Genomic DNA, 24,882 nt, shown 5'->3' on the forward strand with positions numbered 1-24,882 from the left:
AATTTATTTGATTCGATTTCGGATTTTATCAAAACCGAACCGATCGAAAAATCGAAATTTCATTAAATTAATAATTTTATTTTTGTTATATATTTTTTGAGATGATATCAATTAATGATGAATTATTTTGAATAATTATTTAGTTGATTGTTGTTTATGTAATTTATTTATACATTATATTTAAATATTTTACTAAGAAATCATGTAAAAAGATAACATATTATATTTTACAATATATTTTTCTTATTAATTTAAATAATTGTATCAAACTGAAATAACCGAACCATTACGGTAGAAAACTGAACTGAACCGAACCGAAGAAAAATAGTTCGGATATCAGATTATATATTTGTAAAACCTAAAACAGAAAAAACCAAAATAAAAAATCGAAAACGAATCAAACCGATCGATGAACACCCCTCGTCCAAGACGTCTTACTCATATAAAAAGTTTATCACCATGGTGATTTTTTTAAAAGAATTGTATGATGACAAGGTCTGAGAGGGGTTTAAATGCAATTAATCCAAAACCGTCGTCAATTTTGTCTGGTCTCTGAGGCTGCTCATTCTCCCTCTCGATCGTTGCCTTCAAAAACCCAACCGAACTGTTGCAATGAATTCCCGTACTTTCCTCTTTCCTCCTCGTCTGCAGTTACTTTTACTACGTTTCTATCCAGTTCCTCATCCTTTCAATGGCTAAAATTGAGTTGAACACCATGGGTGTTGAGGATTCAGGAATCGTTAAACTAAGGTGTTCTGTCAAAAATTATGACTGGGGTAAGCTCGGGAAAGAATCGACTGTGGCGCGATTGTATGCCAGAAATAGTGGGGAGGAGCAGATTGAGGATGATCACGCGTATGCTGAGTTCTGGATGGGAACCCACGAATCCGGCCCTTCGTACGCCATATTGGTAGAAGCGGATGAAGTGGTTCCTAATGGTGATTCGGAGGAAGAAGGTGGGAGTAAGAGGAATGGTTGTGGTTTAGTGAGTTTGAAGGATTGGATTGGGAAAAACCCTAGTGTGCTGGGGGATAAGGTCTTACGGAAGTGGGGGGCTAATCTTCCTTTTCTTTTTAAGGTGATTCTTAAAGTTCAATTATTGGTTTCTTGAAGTGTTTGTTGGTTTGTTCCATTGCGTGCAACTATTTTTTGGGTTCAATTTGGGCTCTGCACAAATTTTCAAGTGGTTTTTGTATTAATTTTCTTCCTTTTTATTTTGATGTTTTTTGGAAGTAAATGTATTAATGTTCGAGCTTGCGCAAAAAAGTGAAGGAGGACTGCCCTTCAAAAAGTTTTAAATTTGATGTGTAATTCTACAAAATACACAACTTCAAAACTAAATCCTTGGATTCGCTAGTATCACAAGTATAGGCATTTTGGATCGTGAAAAATAGAACTTAGTGTCTGTAGTTGTTCATTAATTGAGTGAAAGTGTTGAGAAATTGTTGTGTTTTTTAGGTACTTTCAGTGGCAAAGGTACTATCAATACAGGCTCATCCAGATAAGAACTTGGCTGAAGTCCTGCATAAACAACAGCCAGGAGTGTACAAGGATGATAATCATAAACCTGAGATGGCTTTGGCTTTGACCGAGTTCGAGGCGTTGTGCGGGTTTATCAGTCTTGAGGTATGTTATAATATATCCCTTTTAGGTTGATAATGATATCAGTTTGGTTTCTTTGTTTCACGTTGAAGATATATTATTTCTTTGATTATAGAATTTGGAATTAACTGAAAATTTCTTGATTAATTGTGGGTGATGAAAAGTTGATATTTTGCGACTCCATCGTCGCAGGCTGTTTTAGCCTTCATGGATATTTTGCATGGAGATTTCTTGAATTTATGTGTGCATGTGGTTCCTGTTGTTTTGTGAAGAAAAATACTAAATATCTAGATGGATATTAACATGCTTTGATCTACCGAAAGCTACTGCCTTGTCTATGTTAGCAATAGATATATCTAATGAAAATTTATCCCTTTAGTTGCTTTTGTACGATACCTTTGAGGTTTGTTGTGGTTATTACAGCTTTAATCTTTGTAAGCCTTCTAGAGAAAGATATGAAAAACTAACTCTATTCATATGTTCAAATGCTTGACGAAAAAACGAAACTAGGTGGAACCAAGTGATCTGTGTGATCATTTTTGTATTGTAGCTTGGTTTCTACCAGACTGCGTGGCCAAAATTTTTTTTGTTGGATTCCTCTTATCGGGACAAGATCAATAACATCGATTAGCTAGTCAATGATGTCAGTCAAGACTACCGCGTCTAAAGGGAATCTATATTTATACGTATTATTCTTATTCACCTCACACGTTTCATATGACAAGATATCTTGCGTAAGATGTAACTGCAAATCGAGAAGGTTGACTTCAAACCGGTGTAAAGGGATATTTATAGGGAAATTTTCGTCACCTAAGTAATTATTGGTATTGAATGGATTTTATAAGTGTTTTTGGAATTGGAATTAAACAACGACGAGATTAAGCGTGAAGAGAGAGTAAAGTTCATGCGAGTAGAATGTGATGATTTGATAAAAGGACGGAAAAAAGTGTTCAAATCCACGGTGGACTGTATTAAGCGCGCTTAATGTGCAAAAAAGCAAACACTTTTTTTATTTTTAGTAGTAATATTTTTTAAAATAAAATATTAAAACTATTTAGATTGTTTTTTAAACAATATGAAATTCTTTTCCTGACAGAAACTGGGCTTATTCATTTCTCCTCAATATAAAATTTATTCATTTAGTGTTAAATTTATTATGTTTTATATATATTATTTTATCTATTATTTAGCTTGTGTTAATAAAATTAATTAAATTAAAAATTAAATATGCTTTTTTATGCTTAAGCTTCTATCAAGCACGTTTCAACTTGTAATGCTGAATGATGTAAGCCTTTGGTTCCATATTAATGCTTCATTCAAGCCTTTGTTTTACCTTTACACTTAGATTAACCTTGGTTTTTATCTTCGATTAAAAATTCGTGTGCTCACAGATAAGCCTTGGATTCCATATCAAACATACCAATCCTTGTGGACTGGATGTGCCTTCGGGGGCATCTGATAAAAAAAATCCTCGTGGATTGGATTTTAGTTGCTCGAGGAGGATAACCTGTCTTGCCATATTTACTCTAACACCATGAAATTGTTTCTAATGCTAGCATCGACTACAAATATTTTCTATTTGAGGAACCAAAAGTTTAATTATACATATCCTCTTTAAATAAGTACGTTTTTGCATAAGATGATTGAAAATCTTTTAAATTGAACCGTAATTTCCCGATTAGATTGACAAGTATAATCCATTTACCTGAGCACTTTCTCTTGTCTTTAGGAACTTAAGAGTGTTCTTGACAATGTACCAGAAATTGTTGAAGTGGTAGGCAGTGCATATGCAGAGGAAATATTACAAGCGAGCGAACAAGATGGAGAGAAGAGGTTAAAAGAAATCTTGCAATCCCTATTTACTGGACTTATGTCAGTCAGCAATGCTGTGATATCTGAAGTAATATCCAAGTTGACGAGTCGATTGAATTTGAAACGGGAGGTGGGTGTGAAAATTTTCTTCTGCTGCTTTTTCATTGTATTTCTATATGCTCGAAATGATATTTGGCAACTTGACCATGTTTTCATCTTTTGGCCTAGAAATGTATTCGTCAATAGATTTTAGTTTCTCATAGGTGTGGGAGCTGACAGAGAAGGAGGAGCTAGTCTTACGGCTCGAGAAGCAATATCCTGGAGACATAGGTGTCATAGCCGCCTTCTTGTTTAATCATGTGAAACTTAAATCAGGTGAAGCCCTATACTTGGGAGCTAATGAACCTCATGCATACATAGCTGGTGAATGTGTTGAGTGCATGGCAACATCAGACAATGTTGTGCGTGCCGGCCTTACGCCAAAGAACCGGGATGTCCAAACTCTGTGTTCCATGCTCACATACAAACAGGTGATAGAAATAGTGGTTGGATGACAATTTATTGTACTATCTTATCACTACTCTATAATGGTCTGATTTTACTCTAGATGCAATAGTTTTTATTAGCATGTGAGGACTCGGATGGCTTAGCAACTTTATCATCATTCAATATTAGGCTTCACATGTCCTATCTTTACTAGAGCTTGGTAAATTGAGTGTAGATGATAATGAACATGTACGAGACTACCGCCCTTCGTGCCAAGTTGATATGTGCTTCTCTCTTTATTATTGAGTTTACTATTTATATATCCTCTTAGTTTCACGTTGAAGTTAAATTATTTGAGAGGACCTCATTATAAAAAGTCCAGCTATCGAGCCTATTATTATTTTTCTGTATAAACAGAGTAAAATATTATTTCGTTCCTCTACATTTGAAAATCTTTTAAGTTCCTTAGTTTTACCCCACATGTCGCCAATGGAAATACCCCTCATGTAGTAATGTCGCTGATGTGTCCGAAGTTGTGATTATTATTAATTTATTAGCATTTAGCCCTTAGTCCACCTCCGATTGTTCGTCTAAATTATTTTTCTTGCAGGGTTTTCCAAAAATTCTATCTGGGGTCCCTTCAAATCCTTATACAATGAAATACATTCCTCCTTTTGATGAATTTGAGGTCGATAGATGCATTCTTCCTCAAGAAACTTCAATTATTGTTCCTCCCTCCCCTGGTCCTTCCATTTTCATGGTAATCTCAGGTAATGGAAAAATGTCCACTGAATCATCTGAAGAACTAATTACCGAAGGTACTGTGCTGTTTACACCTGCAAACACCGAGGTCAACATAGCAACTATTTCTGGTTTGCACTTATATCGAGCAGGAGTCAACAGTAGTTTTTTCTATGAAACAGTTATTTCTTTGTCGATCCAGCAACATGAGAAGTAATGGGATCTTTCTTTGTCCCATTTTGCTATATGATAACGGTTTTTTTGTGTGTAATATGGGTCTGGTCTGGTACGTTTTCAGCTTGTTGTATGAATTCTTATAGAGGGGAATCGGTGTATATAAAAGTATGTCGTGTAATATATTTGCGTATGCCAGATAAACTTCGTGAGATTTCTGGTCTGTAGCATGTTGTCGAGATCTTGTAAACTGTGAACTTTGTGGTCTTGTTTGATGTTCAATATGTTTCTAACTGTGAGTTACTAGTAAATTTAAAATCAGGCTTGGTCCAGTCGATTTCAAGTAATTTTACATGAAGTGGATCAAATGGTGGACTGATCATTGAAGTCAGGACAAACAGGAAATAAGACAAGTGATCCGAGTTGTCAATATTCAAAAATAACAAAACGGATACCTTACACGTCCCAATTCACTTGGATTGTGTTTGTACTCAAGAATTTAAATATATTTTCATTGATTAGATAGTTTACAAAAAAAGAAATCCAACTTCATCTCCCTAATTATTTATAATATGATTATACAAATCATAATTGATTTAAAATCCTTAGAAAATTGTAGTAATTTGAAATATATTGTGATTACCATAATTATAGTGACTCAATCCGAATGCAATCTTATAGATTAGCCATTGGTTGATGTCAACATTTAACACTCAAATCATAAAGATCCCTCCATAAAGATCACTCTAAGCAAAGAGCATATATCGAAAATATAAATCTGTCCGTATTTCTAGTGGTGCAGTGACATAAACATCTCTCAATAGAAAAGAATACGGGTTAAATCTTACATCAAAACAAACAACTATTTACCCCATTGTAATGAAAAAAATACAAAAAATCGTTAACATTTTCTGAACTCTTTTTAAAACTAGACACATCTATGATGATAAGTCATATCAAGGAAATTAAGGAAGCGTTTGCAACCTCTAAAAATAAGTAATTGTTGATTTTTCATTAACAAATTTGTGAAGAAAAATCCATAATAACATATTTTAAAGGTTGGAAACACTAGTTGGAAATAAAATTGAGACTTGGATCTAACTCAAAAAATTTGAAAATAGAATCGGCTTTTGGTCTCTTTAGATGATGATGTTTTAGCCATTTAGGCATTCTAAAATTATATATCATGACACCAAAATCTCTTAATAATATAATACTGATGATATGATCAAAAGATTTAAGTCTGATTTGGTATCGAAAATAAAGAAAAAATTTCAGACTAGTTAAATATTATTATTGGAAGATATGTCCATTAAATTATAACAAATAATGGCATTATTCTATGAACCGCGAAATATACAATATTTTGAAATTATATAATTATTATTAACATTTGAGAAAAAAATATAAAAAATTATAATTTTTTGAGGGAAGATGAAGATTTTTTTTTTTATAAAAAAAATGAAATATTTAAATGTATACAAATGGTTTTCTGATTCATTTCGATAATGGCCCAATTTACTAGGCCCAAACCTTTGGCCCTATAAGAAAACCCTATCACTACCCTGATATGCTTCATTCGATCTCCACTGAGCCGTCTTCCCTCCAAAACCAGACTGCGCTACCCGCCGGAAACAAGGCTCAGGGGAGCCGTTTAAAGGTAAACGCGTTCTATTTTCGATAATCGGCGCCTTTATTGCTTTTTCATTTGTTCAATTTTCGTAAGATTTGATTTCAACGAGTTTATTATGCTGAACTATTTTGTACGAAGTTTTTTGTGTGGCACAATCTTAATTGTGTTGAATTAACAGACTTTTTTTTTTACGTACTAGAGCTGATAATAGTAGTTTTTTCTACTTTGGTAGTAGTTTTTTTCTTCTTTGGTATGGCAAGAAGATTGATGTGTTCTTATTATAAACTCCAGAGCAACAATTTTAACTTGAAATACATAGTTTGCGATCGAATATTCTTGTAGTTTCTTAAGAAACAGTTCGGATTATTTGAATCTTACTTTTTACGCTTGTTGTCATTTCCATGAAAGCACTAAAATGTTACGTTAGCCATAGTTGTCGAATGTTAGTAGACATCGCTGTCGCGGAAAATGGAGGTGGTGATGTGGGTTTTGGGGGTGGGGGGAATGTGCATTTGTACAATTCTCATTATGTAACAAACGGACGGGAATAAGGAAGAACGTGCATCGTAAAAGTTGTGCTATTATACTTTCTGGTAGTGTCAGTGGTTGTGTATTTATTGCTTATTTCGTCTGCTTGAAGTTCCTTCAAGATGTACACTGCATGGCAAAAGATTCACAAGGACAAGGATGCTGAGCCCTCAGAATTTGAGGAGACTGTTGCTCAGGTAATTGCTGGTACTACTGAACTCGCCACATTTTGTCGCATTCATCAAATTTCGGAAATGTACTCCTTGTTGAACTACACCTTCTTGATCTGTCTGCAGGCTCTGTTTGATTTGGAGAACACAAATCAAGAAATTAAGAGTGACTTGAAAGACCTCTACATCAACTCTGCCTTGTAGGTATTACAATCTTAGCATTTATTTGCAGTACATAATTTTGAAATATAAGCAATCCATCAAACCCTGCAGGCAAGTTGATGTATCTGGTGGGAAGAAGGCTGTTGTGATCCATGTTCCTTACCGATTGAGAAAAGCTTTCCGTAAGATCCAACCTAGGCTGGTGAGGGAGCTTGAGAAGAAGTTCAGTGGAAAGGTATTGCTAACATGTTGCGTTGCATCTTTGTATGACCTCGAACTTCATTTCCACTGCATGTGGTGTTAATTGAAGTGTATTTTGTTTCCGGTAGTGAGCATTGACGATTTTTAATTGCTCGACAACGGCTCGTGCGTTGATGATAGTGTTTTTTGGACGACAGGAAGTGGTTCTAATTGCTACCAGAAGAATTGTGCGTCCCCCGAAGAAGGGCTCTGCCGTCCAGAGGCTCTTACGGCTGTGCATGAAGCCATGATGGAGGATGTTGTTTATCCTGCCGAGATTGTTGGAAAACGCATCAGATATAGGCTTGATGGATCAAAGATTATGAAGGTGATGATTTCTTGATATCATTTATATCTCTTTTTTTTTCTTTTCTTGGCACCTTTACATGGTTTTACAATCAATTTCTGGCTCGTTACAGGTATTTTTGGATCCCAAGTCTAAGAACGACACTGAAAGTAAGTTGGAGACATTCGCTGGAGTATACCGAAAGCTTTCAGGGAAAGAAGTCATCTTTGAATTTCCAGTAACAGAGGCATGAACATCTATGTACTCATTGTAGGCTTATTGTCGGGATTTCAAGTTTTGACCTGGAGACCCCCTTTCTGCTGATACTGAAAGAATGTTTTGGACATCCTTGTTTTGTTTTTTCTCTCCTTTGTGAAAAATTGAATTATTTACTGCACTTGTCGGAAAATGTGGATCCCTTAGCCGATTTTAATATTTGGTGTATTAAGTGCCACTTTGTTACACTCTTCTTTCTTGTTTGAGCAAACTTTACTGTCTTGAAATATAGCAGCATTTGATGGCAAACTGGTGATAATGCCTGTGCTCTTGTTTAAATTGGTCTTTTTTTGTCTTTTGTCTTTTGGAAAGAGCTGCAGAATTTTGTAGTTGTAAGATATCAAATTATTTGGCAACAATTTATATTTTTTGCGCCTAATTATTATTATTTTGATCAAATGAAATTATTTTTCAAATTTTAGGGACTAACTCTAATTCTATAGGTTGCATTTTTTATGTGCCATGTGCGATCATTTGTGAGACGTAGCACGTTCATTGTGTTTTCGATCCATTGAGTGATTTTTTTTTAACAAAGATTACATCGGTCCTTTGTAAGAACAAGAACGACAAATCCATCGTAAAATGAAAAACTCGTGTAAATTTTAATTATATTTAAAATTTTGTGTTTTTAAAAATTAAACAAAAAAGTAAACATCTTATAAATTGAGTGAACGGGCTTGATTTTTTTTTTTTCAATATACATACAACCTTAATATGCTTGAAAATGTACCTATTTCAGACATTTCATATGGCATGAATCTTGTGGCAATTTTGTCAACAAGTATACTTTAAGATTCTACACAATGTAATTCTCAATTGTTTTTGATACTACGGTCGTTTTACACGGTGAAAGATTGTCTGAGTTAATAGAATAAGTTATTCTTATCAACACTGTCTTATGAGAGTATGTCATACATGATTTGATCAATACAATTTACTTGACTAACATAATTTGCAGACTACTATATTAAATTAAAGTTTATCCAATGCACACAAAAAATTAGCGAATGCAAGTCCCATTTATTTTTATTGAAATACTAAATAAGGGTTTATATTGTTTTATTAAATAAGTAATAGATACGAGATAAAACATAATATACGTAACTATGATAATATAATATATTGTATAATAAATTTCTCATAGATAGATAAGGAATAAAAACATAATACCATATTTGCATATACAGATTCGAATAAATCCAAAGAATATTCACTTACAATATTTATTATTACTAAAAAGGGTAAAAAAATAATTGGGTTGATTTCCATATTGCCACGTAGACTCCACTTTTTGTTTCCCAAAAGTTTTCAATATATTCAGAAAATATTTCGGCAACTTTGCAGTTTTTTTTCCCAAAATCATTCTGATTCTGCAAAATAAAACCGCGTCAGATGTGAAGAATTGCTTGCATGAATTATTGCGAAGACCCGATGGCAATGGGTCGGGTTGTTTGCCCCAAGCCTCGCAGGGTCGGGCCATCCAACCTCAATGCCTTCATAATGCCGTTGAGGATTCGCTTACGGTGATGTTTTAGCCATCTTTGTGCGCGCGATTGATCTTCTATATTTTATTTTTGTGTTTGTTTTATTGATTTGAAGTGCCTTTTATGGAGCAGTAATGATGTCGAGGCGTCTGATTCGATACCTGGGGGTGAATTGCTGGACTTAATTATTCGCAAGGTAAATTCTGCTCTGGGCTGGATAAAATTATTATTTTTTTTAAAAAAAATTGTTTAATGCTACCAGTTTCATTGATTAGTATACAATTATGATTCGTCTGATCTGTTGTTTTGGATTAATCGCCTGATTCAAAATTGATGATTGGTTTGATGATGCGTCATCACGTTCAAATATGTGAAGACTTTGGAAAATGTGTTAAAACTTGACGTTCTTATGAAATTATGGGTGATTTGATCCAATTTTGGCTGAAATTGTTTGATTCCTGCCTGCCCTGTTCAGTAACAGCTTCGAAATTTTTTAGGTTGTGTTTATCGATTCTTCAGACTTGATTTTAAGATTCTAACAAGTTATTTCGCGGTGACATTTTGCAATATATTCTCAATTCTGGTGTTAAACTTTTTGGCTTAAAAAACGATTCAAAAAACAAAGAAGGCCTAGAAAGTACTTTTAGGAGTCTCGTAGTCGTGGTTGGTCGTTTTGCGTTGAGCTTTCGATGAATGTAACAGTTTCCTATCAGGCTGGATTTGTGAAGTGTTATTTAATGTGTTACCATGTTATTCTCTTTAGTGGTATTTGCATGTAGAGTCTCCGTCAATGTGAATTGCAAGTACTTATATTCCGAATGCTCGTTACTAACGGAATCCAAATGATCTCTGGATTGATTATTTGAAGATCTTTTCGTATCCACGGACAACCATTTCCTTTAAATGTTATTCTGGCAATGATTGTGGCTTTTGTTCATACATACAATATCATACAACCTGCAGAGTCTCATAATCGGATTTAGTTTTCTTATCCCATTTAACATGCTCTTGTTTTTCCAGGACTATAAAGCAGAACAATGTGCTGCTTTAGCATCATCTCCTCCGTTCTTCTTTGGATCGCCTCCGTGCAGAGCCGCAAATCCTGTGGTGCAAGATTCCCATTTCGGGGTTGAGAATCGAGCCTCCAAATGTTTTTCCCCAACAAATCCAGCTCCTCCATCTTCAGCTCATCCCAAAGTCGAGTTTGAGATAAAACAAGCTGCCATAAGAGTGGAAGGTTTTGACTGCCAAAGTTCTCGTGTTGCCATGGCATGAAACTCAGTACATAAATGTAGATACAAGAGAAATTTCTGCATCTTCGGAGCCTGCTAAACAAAATAAACAACCGAATACCGAAAATTATGTACATATCGAGGAATAATATGTGTTCTGTTAGCTGTCCAAGGGCCAGGAAGTTTCGAAATTTGGGTTTTTTCTTACTGATTCTCACTCATACATACGCTGTAAAGAATACAAGTGTAAATACAAAGATATCGACTTATCCGATTCTCCGATAAATCAACTCTTTACTGTAAAATGCAGACGACTTAGATTAAATTTATAACAAAAACTCTTGTGAGACGATCTCGTGAATTAATTTTGTGAAACAAATATTCTATATGTGTCATCCACGAAAAAGTATTACTTTTTATGTCAAATATATTAATTTTTATTGTAAATATAGACATGATTTATCCGTCTCACGAATAAAGATGCGTGAGACGTCTTATGAAAGACCTACGCATATAAGATTACACTTGACCTGAATGAAAGAGTCTAAATGCGCCTATATAAAATGAGAATTCAAGAAAACACAATTTATCGAGCTTCGAAACCCCGTAATCAATTTTTTAGTTTTTGTGGCTAGATTCGAAACCTTTCTCAACCAAAAAACACCTAATCATTTTGTATTTTATTATTTGAATATCAAAGTATTTTGCTTTGATAGCTCTTTCAATTTGAAATAGTAACATAATTTGAGAAAAAAGTTGATTAATTTTGATTTATAAAATATATCATCTCAGTCGTGAAAAATGTAATAAAGCTGGGGCTATCGGTGCAAAGAGATAATAATATAAATATATAATATAAATTTGTTCTTGGGATGTGCAAAAGAACATCATCTATTAAATAAAGGTCCAATTCCTTATGATCCTCTTGCGATAATTCCTCCCTGAATTCAATAAATCACCGCCTTTTCCACTTTGCGGGTAACCCTTTTCGTTGATTCGTACTCTTTTCCAATACAGAAGGAAAGATCTTTCCTTTCTTGAGTTATTTTGTATTCCTTTTCTTATTTTTATAGGCGATTTCTGCTGTGAGATAGGAAGGGAGTGAACCATCATTTATGTCGAATCCATCTGACGCTCCCCCGAGTTCTACAGACGAAAAGCTCACTAACCCAGGTTTTGTTTTTGTTTTTTTTCCTTTACCTCTAATTCTTTGAGTTTGGATGAAATGTTTATTATGTTTTGTTGGGTGTGTTTTGAGGATTGAATTTTTACTAAAGTATGAGCTGTGGCTCTTGAGACAATTGAATTATTTGTCGAGTTTGAACGGTCAAATAATCACTCGAGATATGCTTGTATGATGTATCAATGAGAATGAAGCTTTTAGTTTAATTTAATTCTGCGAAACTTTATCTTGTTGTGGTCAGGTGAACTGGATGAATTTTTGAGTTGACTTGTGGGGTTTTGGGGTCAAATTGTGTCGTCAAGAGCACAGTTTACGGTTTATTAGGGAGTTTTCAGTTACCATGTTGGTGCTGGATTTCTGCAATGTGAATAATTTAATTGGAGGCATGAAATTCCGTATTAGAGTCCTGCATTTTCCTTATTGTTGTCTGGATGTGGTGCCGAGAACGATCTGTCTTGGTTACTGAACTGATCTTAGAAGTTGAGTACTTGTTCGGTCAGGAGACTCAAGACTCAAATAAATTGTATTTGTGATGGTTTCTTTATACTTATGCAAGAAGCATGTTTCTTATAATTGAAATGATTTGAAACTAAAATTACAGTTTCGGAATATTCTTGTGTTAATGGTGTAAAATAATTTTTCAAATCCGTGGAATGATGTGACTTTTCATGGTAACAATACTGATACTTGTCATGGCTTGTACACAGTATACATTTGTTCTGGTTGTCGTAAATATGTTTTTTGTTTCAGTTGATTTTTAATTCAGAATCTGATTAGAAAAATCATCCGTTCCAAAACTAACCATGTCCTCAATTATATGTTACTTTTATAATGGTAAATTTATGCACAAGATTAAATATTTTGTAATTGCATTTGGTTCCTCTGGAGCCCTGTCTTTATTATATGACTTTTACGGTTTGATCTTTAGTAGGGCCCTTAAAGTAGATACAGTAGTGCTTCTGCCCAATCAGTCCTTCCACTCTAGTGCCAAGTCTAGTGTTATGTCTCAACAAGATATATCATTTTTACTTGCAGACATTTTTTTAACTATTAGCCTTGAAGAAATGAACAGAGAGAGAGAGAATTAACCATGAATATTCCTTTTGTGGTTTTGTTGTTAACAAAATATGGATATATATGGTATTGATTTTTCTTCTCGAGGTGCAGTTTCACAGGTGGTACAACCAACTGTTGATAGTCAGGATGCCAAGATAGCAGCTATAAGGGAGAGCCCTCCTTCAGCTTTTGTGAACTCAGAACCAATTCGAGAGGATCAAGTGGAAAATGCTGTGAAGTTTCTTTCACATCCCAAGGTTATGGGATCTCCAGTCATGTACAGAAGGTCATTTCTTGAGAAGAAGGGACTCACAAAGGAGGAAATAGATGAAGCCTTTCGGCGTGTTCCTGTAAGTCACCCGCTCCCCCTTCTTCCACTTTGAGGACACAACATTTTGTCTCGTATTTTAAAGAATCTGATTAGTGTTCAGAGTCTTAAGCATGTGTTTAAGCAAAAGTATGTAATCATACTAATCTGCATAAAAAATCATAGGATTCAACCCCAGCTGCTGCAACCTTTCATCCCGTTGTCACTACTCAAGGTATTACGAATTATGTCTGCTTTGAATTTTCTCCAAATCACAAGGTTAATACTTGAGCTGTTTGCCTGATGATAATGCTAATTATATCCAGTCTTTTTTGACTGACATATGAAGTAGATGGCCGGATAAATTCTTCATCAAATGTTCAACAGCAAGCTCCGACACAAATTACACAGCCTTCACAGATTCTACCCTTGGGCCGTATTTCAGAAACCGGAACACTATCTCGATTCCACTGGTCGTATGCTCTCTTTGCCGTAGGCTTTTTGGCTGCTTCAGGTTTTGGGACAATTGTATTATTCAAGGTATAATGTTCTAGATGAAAAACACCCTGTCCTCAGACAAGTTGACCTGGATGGTGATTATATGTGTCTAAAATCGGAAATACCGTGATGCCTTCATTTGAACTTTCACAATGATAGTGATTTAATTTAGTTCGAAAAATAATGATAATAATGATTTAATTTTCTTAATGTAACATAAAAATTTTGTTCTGCCTGCATGAGTCAGAACGCGATTGTTCCCAGATTGAAGTCTTGGATTTGCAAGGTTGTAATGGAAGGTGAGGAGGGTCGGATGAAGAAAAATGATACGAAACCAAGTGTGGCTGAAGAAGCAGTAGGTGCTGCCAAAGCTGCTGCTGCGGCAGCAGCTGATGCAGCCCGTGCTAGCCAGGAGATAATGATATCAAAAGGAGAAGGTAATCTGTTTCTTGTCTGCTCTATATTTTTATTCATATGGATTTTAAATCACAAGCTTCATGATTGGCATTGTTTATTTATTTTCAGAGAAGAGATGCTTTGAAGCGCTTATCAATTTGTTAAATATACAAGTACAGGAGATGAAATCTATGGGTACAGTTATACAAAAGTTAGAACTTGGTAAGATCTCTTCGTTATCAATGTTTTCCTTTATTTATTTTCACTCTTTTGTTTCTTTCTGTTGAAGTTGTTATATTGAATATTGTTCTTTAATATTCATGGTTTGTTTGATCTCATCTCATGCTATATTAACAATCTAAGGCAGAAGCTTTTTATTTTCTCTAGTTGAATCAACAAAATTCTATTTTTTCGTCACAGAGGGGGACTAATTCTGTTCTTCTTTTTAAAACCAGGGCGGAGTAGTGTTAATGGAAAAATAATCATTGAGGAACAAGCTGATCACCAAGTGCAGACCATTTCAAGGGTAAGCTAGTTATCACTGTTTCCTTAATATTTCTGGCAGTTATCTGAAAGGTAATGTTGATAGACTTTGATCTTCATTCTAATTATCATTTTCGTCTTGTTTTTCCAGCAACCTTATACCAATGGCGGGGCAGACATTGATTCACGCTCAGGTACTTTATTCATTGAGCAGTTACTGAATTTCGTCGCTGTTACATTTCTCAATTGCTCTACAAAATTCTTGATTTGTGGGAGGGCAAATTCTTTACAGTGAGATCTCTGTCACCTCCTCCACCTAAGCAGCCCTCTGTTGCCCCTCATCCTAAGTCGTATATGGAGGTAAATATTTTGATATTTTCTCTGTTAAGCACTTTCCTGGCAAAGATTAGTATGGTATGTCAATATAGCTTCCCAGGTGCTTCTCCATACAAAAGAAGTTTTGAGCTTTACTCGTTGATCAGATGCTTCTTTTCAAAATATACATTTTCTTGATGCCACTGGAACTTCCATCTGCCATAATTATATATGTTTCGTTCCCCTTGGAACCGTTTCTTGCAGATTTTGGAAATGATACAAAGAGGGGAGAAACCATCAAACATCAGGGTTAGTTCACTTCCTTTCTTGTTCATGTTTTGTATCCATGTGCATAATGGATTTTAAAGTTTTATGGATTAAACTGAACTCATATATTTGTTGCCTCAGGAGATCAACGATGCACCACCAAATCCGAATCAGCCATTATCCAATCCTCGTTTAGCTCCGAAACCTAAGGTTTGCTATTCAAGATTTCTTTGTTTCATCTCTCCTTAACAAGTAACTCAAATGTAAATTTCTCATGTATATGGTTATTAATAGCCAATAGACGTCACTAATGCTACTCATCATTATAAACAGCCTTGGGAAGCAAATCAAGCACAGAACAGCTCAACCAACGCTCTTCTTACTCAAGAAAGAATCAGTTATAGCTCAAATTACGAGTTTCTAAACAAGGAGTCGAATGGAGCCGGCACGGTTCCTAGGTGGCAGCAAAATAACGTAAGAATAACAGAGATCGGAGATGGAGAAGGGCAGAAAGTTGGATCTTCAGCTGTTTCAGGTGTTGAAAAAGGTGTTAGGAGATCGTGGGTACCTCCCCAGCCACCACCTGTTGCGATGCCCGAAGCAGCTGCAGCCATACGACAGGCAAAGAAACCGTCTTTCCAGAAAGAAGAACTGACGGATGATCAAGTACTGGCTCGTTCTTTGTATATGACTAATGACATGAAGGGGACTACCGTAATCTCCGAGTCTGGTGATGTCGTTGAGGCTAGTGTTGAAAGTTCGAGCGAGTTACGAATGGGGGAGAGTGGCCTATCCTTGGAGTCTTGATCAAGTGCGCTGGGATCGAACCGTGTTGCTATGCTGTGGGCACTAATGGTTCTCCTGCCCTAGGCCTATGGTTATAGTTTTCAGTGTAATTTGTCAATCGAACGATCTTTATGAATGGTGGAAGTACAAATACCGAAATATGATGTTTCTATTGTATATTCTGATATAATGCTTTACGTAAAAGTGGTGGTGGTTAATTAAAACAGGACTACTATGATCACACATACATGTGGGTCTCGTCCCGCCTTTCCTCGACCTCCACGAAACGTGGCGATTCGACCCCGCTCCGACACACTCGTGTGCGTCGTATCCACGCTCTCCACACATTGTTTCCCATATCCCTTCCTACGCCATCAGCTGCCACCAAATACCGTCCCGAACTGAAGTTCCCTTTGTTTTATTCTATTTATTTATTAAAAAATAAAAATTAAAAATCATGTCGTTTTTGTATAATTTTATTATTTCCTTTTTTTTAAGAGAGGACAAACTATGGAACTGAATCGGATTCTGTCTTATACCCTATAGCATTTTCAATTTATTTTCTTGTAAGAAAAGTTGGATCCAAGCTTTAGTAATCAAATTTTCGTGGTTGACATTTTATGTAGAATTAAATCAAAATCGTAACCTACTATTTTGTTCTCGAAAATTTTATTCACAGTTGGCCGAAAATCTATAAATTAATCTTATTTTATTTTATGTCAATGAACTATTCTGCAACTGATGCCGGTGATGGCCATACCCCTTCAAAGCCAAAAGACCAAGCAACTTCGTGCAATTGTTTGGAATTTTGCGACACTCAGCGCGTCAATCAATATATGATACCCCGAAGGTGTCCGGATCATTCTTGGATTCGGACAAAATAAGAAATATCGGGAGCTCATAGCTATTTCCGAGAAGCCAAGAGAAGACGGGGTAAGAGTCAGCCAGGGTAAAGAAAAAAATACCTTACTTAAAACCATCTCCGTGCATACATCAACTCGAGAAGCCGATCAGACTAATACTTATACAAAATTGAGCTCCCAGCGCAGCCCAAACAGCATAAGAAGACCAACATAATGGATCAAGGATCAGAATCCTCTTTGTGTCCTCACATTGTGGCTAGTGCCCTAGCATCTCGAGACAGATACCGATTCTGGGCATACAGATATGGGTTACCATGTCTTGGAATCTTAGCATATCAATTAGTGCACGTGGTTTGCGGTCGATGTGACAAGACTAGGGACAGTGTGAGTTCTCAGTTGTGATAATATCAAGGGCAGGACATGGGCAGCGGTAGGATCATGAGAAGTGACATGATATTGAAAACAAGGTCATCATTATCTCTTCCCTATAAACACCCAGGTTTGCTCGATTATTTGGGGATATTAACTTGACATTTTCACAAACACTGACTATAGTCTATATATATATACACGCACATACACATGTTGAATTAAGTTGCATGACGATGGTAGAAATGCGAGTGATGATCAGTCGTAATGGATGCCAAGTGCTACACTAGGGCTGCAGCGAAGCCTGCAGCATAAGGCCCTGCTTGGACTGGATCAAATGTCCAAACTCGCAGGCCAAAGCCACCATGTTTCTGGCCAAGTACTACGGCCGCACCAGACTCTTGGAACTCATTCATGCCGACCCACAAAACCTCCGACTCATTATGCTTTCATGCGGGAAAGTATCAATTCTTTATATATTATGAGTTCAGATATATTCATCACCTTTTTGTTATACAGCCATTCTCATGTCTTTGATGTACGACGCATGCGGCCAGATTGTGAACATCATAGAAGGGTCTGCGGTGCTGCTTTGGTCCGGTAGCTGGTAGCTCTGTGACGACGTTGTTGAATCGGTTATGAGATGAGCTCTGTTAAGATTGGAACTTGGACCTAATTCAACCCCAAAAGCTAGCTCAAGGTGGAAGATTGTCCAAACCCATATATGCAACTCTCAGGTATTTTATCCAACCGATGTGAGACAACTAACACACCCCCTACACGCTCAGGAATGAACATCTGGAGAGTGAAGTTTACAGACCCAATTAAGGACAGAACGGATGTCCCAATTATGGACAGTCCAACACATAATGGTGGAACCTGAGCTCTGATGTCATGATAAGATTGAGATTTGAACCTAACTCAATCTCGAAAGCTAGCTCAAGGGAGAAAGATTGTCCAAACCCATAAAAATTAATAATTTTTTTATATAGATGATGAAAATAAAATATCTATATATTAAAATCGATTTATGAGACTGGCAATAGATCGATTGACATTATTGTTTTCGAATATAATTATTTGATGGATTTGACAGGTTAGACTTCGTGGGGTATGATTCGTAATCTTAACTGGCCAGCTCTTCAGTTAAAAGTGAAACCGGCTTCGTTCACAGCCCTACTTGTTGAATTTAACCCAAAGTAGAAGTGATCGAAAATTGAAGCGTTGGAGCTGATTGAGAGATTAACAAAGATTTCGAGTAAAAATGAGCCAAAAGCCCTATTACTCCTCTCTTCCGCTCTCAAAACTTCCACAAAACGCGAAGATGTCCCAAAAATCTGAGTCTCATCTTCCAGTATGGTTCTACCTGGTATGTCTTTCCTATATTTCGACGTTTATATTTATTTTTATTTCTCCCTCTCTCTCGTCCTTACTAATTTAGCGTCGCCTTTTTTTTTCCCTGTAGAGGAAAATCTGTGCGAAATTTTTTATTACTTCGATAGAATGGTTCTGGTGATTTATATGCGTTGATTTTCGGATTTGCAGTTCGAATTGAACCTGAAAAGAAACTGGGATTTTTCTCATAGGTGATAGTTATATAATTTTGAGCTATGGCGCGAGCATTTTTATGTAATATCCTGTTGAGGCCAGCACCACGATTTTTTTCGTAAATGGTTATTTGAAACGAGTTTCTGTATATTTCTTTTCCCAAGTTCTAGGCTCTGACAGTGTAAGCTGATCTTCTGAGTTGGTGATATTGTTTAGTTGAATTTGTACCAAGTTATTGCAAATTGTTCATGGGGTGAGAAATTTTTGAATAGGAATTGTGCAATATTGCTTGGGTTGTGCGGATGTTGGTTGTGTTTTGAACTGAAATTTGAATCGAATGAGATTGTTAATCCACTTGATGAATCACTTGATGAATGAGGAGCTCTGTGAATTGATAAGGTTTTATTTCCCCAAAAATGTGTTTCTTAATGACAAGGATCCTTGGAATCTTTATTTTTAGTGTGCAACCATGTACCAAATTACATGCCCATTTGCTAATTAGGTGGTTAACTTTTTGTTTTGTGTAAAAGATGAGTATTATGTTCGGTAATATTTCAAATCCCATTTCATGTCCTTGGTTCGAAAGCCGGAGGAAAAATAAATAAAAAAAATATGCCACAAAAAGTGGATAATTACTTCATATGTGGTAAAATGGAAAATGAATTGATGGCATGCAATAATACTTGTTACTGATTCTCAAGAGAATGTGGTCAGAAAATTTTCCTTCTTGAACTTAAAAGATGGTTGATACGATCTTATCAACTCTATCAAATCCAAGTCTAAATATTGCTGCCTCATTAAGTTGAATTCACTATGTTTTATGACTGTTGCTAAAAGTATGTTAGGACTTGGTTTTTTTTTTTCTGTGTCAAATATGTCTTCATCTCTTGCCTCTTTCTTCTATGGCTTCCTTGAGCAGATGCTGGATATTGTTTATCCTCATTTACAAATATTTTTGTGGTCTGTTTTAAATTTCTTGAATAATCTGTTAATTTATTTTACTTAATGACTTCTGATTTTTCTGACATATGTTGCTCTTCCAACATGCAGGTGCCTTCTCTCAAAATTTAAGTTTTAAATAAATTAAAATAGCAATACTGTGCTACGCTAGTAGCTTCCATCAAGTTATGGAAGTAAACAGGAGAAACTTTCTGAACAAATATTCTAATCCACAGTTCAAAAGAAAGGGTGTTCCTAGTAGGGAGAGACGTCATAATTCTCCTCTTGGACAATTTTCTGGAAATTCTGATTTATCGGACACTGTTTATCGAATTCTTTGTTATTCAAAAAAGATTGGCAGTGTTATTGGTAAAGGTGGTAACATAGTGAAAGCCCTCAGAGAAGAGACTCAAGCAACGATTACGGTTACTGATTCTATTCCAGGATCTGATGAAAGGATAATAATCATTCGCAGTCCTTCAGATAAACCTGCAAACATACAAAAAATAGAAAATGTCGACACTTTCGGGAAGGGAGATGGTGTTATGGAGCCACACTGTGCAGCCCAGGATGCCCTCCTAAGAGTTCATGACAGAATTGTCAAGGAAGACCTTGGTGTCGTGGAAAGCAACAATAGAGACGACCTTGTGATCACTGCAAGGCTTCTTGTGTCTAACAGTACAGTTGGATGCCTGTTAGGAAAAAAAGGAGACGTCATCCAAAGGTTACGAAGTGAAACTGGTGCAGATATACGCGTTTCCCCTGCAGATCGTCTCCCAATATGTGCTAATAGCAATGAAGAATTAGTGCAGGTAAAATGTTTATTCTGATTTTCCTGTTATTTTTTGGACTCAAAAGACATTCGGTGGCTTAAAAAGAACATACTCCCTTGTTCTATTTTGGGCACGCGATAGAATAGTTATTCATTTCTTCTAATATGCATATCTATGAGATAAATACTTCCCTTGTTCATGTCTGAAGAATTTGCTGGCAATGGAAATAAAAACTAGCGGGGAAGAAGACGATTATGATCTTGGTTTGAAATGGATTGGTATTATGAGTTGAAAGATAGTGAAGCATGTGAAGAAAGATCCTAAAATTTGTCACTCTGCAGGCTTCTAGGAAGCTTCTTGTGAACTTTGGAAAGAAAGAAAGATGCTTAACTTATTTTTGCGCTATAGACTATTGGGCATTCTGTTGCATTCTTCAGTTAAATAATTGGATGTATCTGTAGTCTGGACAACTGTTCAAGCCTGTTTCCATTTTGTCATAGGATTAAGTGAGTTTGATACTTTTTTTGGTATGCTATAGATATCAGGTGCACCTGACATAGCAAAGAAAGCTCTGTATGAAGTATCAACTCGTTTGCATCAGAATCCACGCAAGGATAAGCCTTCTTTGAGTTTTTCAAGTCCCTATGCTAGTCAAGGATTTCACCCTTCTGTCCCCGAAGTCAGAAATATGCTTCGCTCGGGAGATATCTCTTGGTCAGAATGTAATGCTGATGTTTATGACTCGTCACCTACGCCATGGAGGGGAGGACATGTGACCAGGCCACCTAAATTTGAACCTGAAGATTTTGATGGTATTCATCCTCCGCATGATCATGAAACACTAAGTGAGTTCAGCATGAAAATTCTCTGCTTGGCTGAAAAGATTGGTGGTGTGATTGGCAAGGGAGGATTAAATGTTAAACTCTTGGAACGAGAAACTGGAGCTAGTGTCCGTGTTGAAAATGTGTCTAAAGAGTCGGATGAAAGAGTTATTCGTGTTTTCTCGCTTGAGGTTGCTTTTCTCTGAAGTGCCAGATTAATTTTTTTTAGTGTTTTGTCGGCTTCTACTGAGCTAAATATTGTTTTAGGCTCTCTGGGATCAAAGGTCACAGACTATTGACGCTATTCTCCAGCTTCAAAATAAGACCTGCGAATTGTCTGAGAAGGGAACCGTCTCCACAAGGCTTCTTGTTTCATCAAGTAAGGTTGGCTGCATTCTTGGACAAGGAGGTAGTATCATCAATGAGATGAGGAGGAGAACTCATGCAGACATACGTGTTCTTTCCAATGAATATAAGCCTAAATGTGCATTCGATGATGAAGAGCTTGTGCAGGTGATGTCTTATACTTTAGTCTTTGTTCTGTAAGTCAATGCCTAACAGTGCCGAAACTTTAATTTGGACGGTATGGTTATATTTTAATTTTCGTTATACTTCTTATAATCAGATATGTGGAAGTTTTGGGGTTGCTAGAGATGCCTTAACAGAGATTTCATTAAGACTTAGAACCAGATGTCTTCGTGATGCAACTGCTTCAGTGGAACCTGCTCCTGTGAGACCAATCCCAAGATTTGATCCTGCCAGAAATCTAGTTGGCGGCCTACCTCGACCAAGTCCCATTGGAGCTGGAAGTTCTGGAAGATACGAACATATGATGGTATGTTTCTGTTCAACATGCCTTCGTTTGAAATTTCCTTGGCTCAGTGAGTAATCCGTGATCTTTGGTTTATGCATGCTTATAAGTATTAGTTTATTTATTCAGTTTCTGTGTGATGCTCATGTAGGATGGATTAAAATTTGCCTTCACCAATATGAACTCTGAATTTAATTTATTATTTAATGCTTTGGTCTGGAACCCGAAATAAGCTCTTGTATGGATGACAATTTGGGATTTGGTATAAATGTTGAGGGAAACTGTTACATCAAGTGAAGAGCATAACTTTTGTGACAGCAATGGAATAAGGCTCTAAGCATCGACAAAATTAAAGACACGTTCAAGGAAAAACCGAGGGATCAGTTTTGCATAAATACAAATGTTGTTATTTTTTAGGAAAAATGTTATTAAATTGCTGTTGATACTTCATGCAATTTTGAATATATCCTTGTTTTTTGTGTAAAATAAAAATTTCAAGCTACTCTAATGGACCTACTTCTTATCGGAAAAAATCTTAAAGTTTGAATATTTAGATTTCAACTTGTGCAGCAATACCAACTTCACATAGTTTTTTTTTATCTCCCTGCAAGCTCATGTAAAGGGCACTGTATTATTTTGCTTGTCAGAATTAATATTTCCTTGGTCTACACAATAAATGTCATTCCAACTCATGAAATAAATATCATGTTTGTTAAGATCCTGCGATTTTGATCGTTTTTTAATATGTAATAGTTGTGTTTGTGCTGATACCCAGGGTGGTTTTCGTGGCCATCAATCTCCAAGTTATCCTGCTCCTCTACGGGCTTCTAGGTAATGGCTACGGCCATGTTATATTTACTATCTATACAAAGTTGTGTACATGAACTGTTGGAGCCGAGCACATCGTGTTTTATAATTGGACTTTGTTTGGATCTACATTTCAGTCACTCTGTTATCAATGAGGATGATATCATTTTTGGAGGGAGGCACGATGTTGAGGTGAGTCTAGCATATTGATTGAAATATTCTAAATTAGTTAAAGCATGTTCCAAACTACTGCACCTGCCCTGAGGTAGTTCGAAATTTAGATTTTTTTTTCCTTCATTTTTTGACATTTTTATCTACTTATCGAACTGATTGTAATATCTTAAGATGGATGTATACATGACTGCGTGGCATAGAATAAAAAAGCAACTACTGTCCCGGGGAATTTGATATAGTGGTGAGCAAGGGCAGTCTAGTGGTCTACAATGCTCCATCACTTGAAAACTTGGCATCAAACAGTTGCCATTGTAAATTAATCCAAGCACTTAGTTAATGTATTAACCACTTCTTTACTAAAGAAGTTAGCATAATCTATCTATAATCTCAATTAGCAGCGGAGGCAAAACTACCAATTTGGAAGTGATTTTGGTACTTAGATTTAATCAGGAATTAGGAAACTGCAGTTATTCCTTGCTTCTATTATCCTCAAATTCATTTATTAGAACTTCTATGTTAAATATAATAGGCTTAAAGCTTCATATAGGACTTGAATCGAAGAGTTCTAACACTTTTTCTTTGAACTTTTAGTTTGCTGGGAGGTCGAGAGCGAAGTTCCATGATCCATATTTTGCTACTCCTGATTTTGGCAGTTCGGAACATTTCAATACTTCACGAAATATGCATCAGATGCACACATTATCTGCTGTACCAAATAGCTATCCTCAGTCAGGAGCCTATCAGAGCTATAATTCTCCCCATGGTGTGTACTCAAATGTTAGTCCTCACATGTCCTATCAGAACTCAAATCCTCCACCAGTTGCCCACCAAAACATCCATACACAGCAAGGTTTATACCAGAACATGAGTACACAGGGTTCATACCAGAACGAAAGTACACACGGTTCTTACTATTATTAATGTTCTTTTTGAGTAGTCCTGTAGTTGACTAGAACATGTGCGTCTCAAACTAAACCTCGATATGAAATACCAAATCAAAGCACTATAATCCACTTTCAGTTCTTGTTGTACACCCGTGTAATAGGTGTAGCCTTTCAGTCAAACCATAACAAAAATATACACAGTCGAACGCAAGCAATTTGAGTTTTTACCATGTTCCATTTTCCTTGAGAAAAATTATGGATTTTGGTTCTCTGTGTTTCATGTAGCATGAAATCTGTGGTATTTTCTGTTGATCTTTTCAACAGCTCTCAGGTTTAGATGAGTTGAGAGCATGTATCTATGATCATTCATTGCACTCTATATCATTAAATTGAATCTCGTTGCACACCTTCATGAGACTTACTTTAGGTACGGTCCGTTCAATCCATAAATCAGATAAGTAGTGCTCCTGCGTCATTCCACTTCGCATAAGGAAATTTGTTGGTGATCCATACTTGGGACATCCTGGATCTTGCCGAATATGTTGTCACCACAACTTATAATGATCCGTGCCCACAAAAAGATTGTTCAAATCTTTACTTTTAATGAAGGGTGTCAAATTCGGGTCGGGTGGGGTGGGGTGGGCAATAATACTATTCAAAAATTGATCAATCCAAACCTAATCCGAAAACTCTCAACCCAATCAACTCGATTTTTTGAATTTTTTTTAAATAAAATTAAAAAAAAAATATTTTAATTTAAACACATAATAATAAAA

The 24,882-nt window shown here is 36.1% G+C and overlaps 4 protein-coding genes, 1 long non-coding RNA gene and 1 pseudogene across 7 annotated transcripts; 5 read left to right on the plus strand and 1 right to left on the minus strand.

Annotated features, from left to right (window-relative positions):
• Positions 1 to 517: 517 nt before the first annotated feature.
• LOC140986763 (mannose-6-phosphate isomerase 1-like) lies at positions 518 to 5,114 on the plus strand. Its single transcript, XM_073455113.1, has 5 exons — positions 518 to 1,078; positions 1,459 to 1,626; positions 3,332 to 3,544; positions 3,678 to 3,944; positions 4,511 to 5,114. The coding sequence occupies exons 1-5, from the start codon at positions 692 to 694 to the stop codon at positions 4,856 to 4,858; spliced, it is 1,383 nt and encodes a 460-aa protein (XP_073311214.1). The 5' UTR covers positions 518 to 691; the 3' UTR covers positions 4,859 to 5,114.
• A 1,284-nt stretch (positions 5,115 to 6,398) lies between these two features.
• Positions 6,399 to 8,307, plus strand: LOC140986245 (small ribosomal subunit protein eS7-like; annotated as a pseudogene).
• Positions 8,165 to 8,973, minus strand: LOC140986246 (uncharacterized). The gene is made up of 2 exons (XR_012176909.1): positions 8,852 to 8,973; positions 8,165 to 8,303 (listed from the first exon to the last, which is right to left on the minus strand). It is a non-coding gene; the product is annotated as an uncharacterized lncRNA (long non-coding RNA).
• Positions 8,974 to 9,405: 432 nt separating this feature from the next.
• LOC140986787 (uncharacterized) lies at positions 9,406 to 11,112 on the plus strand. Its single transcript, XM_073455145.1, has 3 exons — positions 9,406 to 9,633; positions 9,727 to 9,790; positions 10,615 to 11,112. Exons 1-3 carry the CDS (start codon positions 9,521 to 9,523, stop codon positions 10,867 to 10,869), a joined length of 432 nt encoding a protein of 143 aa, XP_073311246.1. The 5' UTR covers positions 9,406 to 9,520; the 3' UTR covers positions 10,870 to 11,112.
• Positions 11,113 to 11,651: 539 nt separating this feature from the next.
• Positions 11,652 to 16,309, plus strand: LOC140986386 (peroxisomal membrane protein PEX14-like). Of its 2 annotated transcripts, none has more exons than XM_073454608.1 (13): positions 11,652 to 11,804; positions 11,900 to 11,999; positions 13,177 to 13,415; positions 13,559 to 13,607; positions 13,722 to 13,912; positions 14,118 to 14,307; positions 14,396 to 14,488; positions 14,722 to 14,792; positions 14,901 to 14,943; positions 15,042 to 15,109; positions 15,329 to 15,373; positions 15,473 to 15,541; positions 15,665 to 16,309. In XM_073454608.1, exons 2-13 carry the CDS (start codon positions 11,942 to 11,944, stop codon positions 16,136 to 16,138), a joined length of 1,590 nt encoding a protein of 529 aa, XP_073310709.1. In that variant the 5' UTR covers positions 11,652 to 11,804; positions 11,900 to 11,941; the 3' UTR covers positions 16,139 to 16,309. The 2 variants fall into 2 exon arrangements, with proteins under 2 accessions (XP_073310709.1, XP_073310710.1); XM_073454609.1 differs by having other exon boundaries at positions 13,725 to 13,912.
• A 2,215-nt stretch (positions 16,310 to 18,524) lies between these two features.
• On the plus strand, positions 18,525 to 24,317 carry LOC140986675 (RNA-binding KH domain-containing protein RCF3-like). 2 transcript variants are annotated; one of them, XM_073454988.1, is made up of 8 exons: positions 18,525 to 18,718; positions 19,948 to 20,648; positions 21,148 to 21,621; positions 21,698 to 21,943; positions 22,056 to 22,265; positions 23,017 to 23,072; positions 23,186 to 23,240; positions 23,814 to 24,317. In XM_073454988.1, exons 2-8 carry the CDS (start codon positions 20,025 to 20,027, stop codon positions 24,141 to 24,143), a joined length of 1,995 nt encoding a protein of 664 aa, XP_073311089.1. In that variant the 5' UTR covers positions 18,525 to 18,718; positions 19,948 to 20,024; the 3' UTR covers positions 24,144 to 24,317. The 2 variants fall into 2 exon arrangements, with proteins under 2 accessions (XP_073311089.1, XP_073311090.1); XM_073454989.1 differs by lacking the exon at positions 18,525 to 18,718 and adding an exon at positions 19,120 to 19,857.
• Positions 24,318 to 24,882: the final 565 nt, after the last annotated feature.

The sequence above is a fragment of the Primulina huaijiensis genome, chromosome 10 (assembly GCF_012295235.1).
Source record: "Primulina huaijiensis isolate GDHJ02 chromosome 10, ASM1229523v2, whole genome shotgun sequence".
Taxonomy (NCBI): domain Eukaryota; kingdom Viridiplantae; phylum Streptophyta; class Magnoliopsida; order Lamiales; family Gesneriaceae; genus Primulina; species Primulina huaijiensis.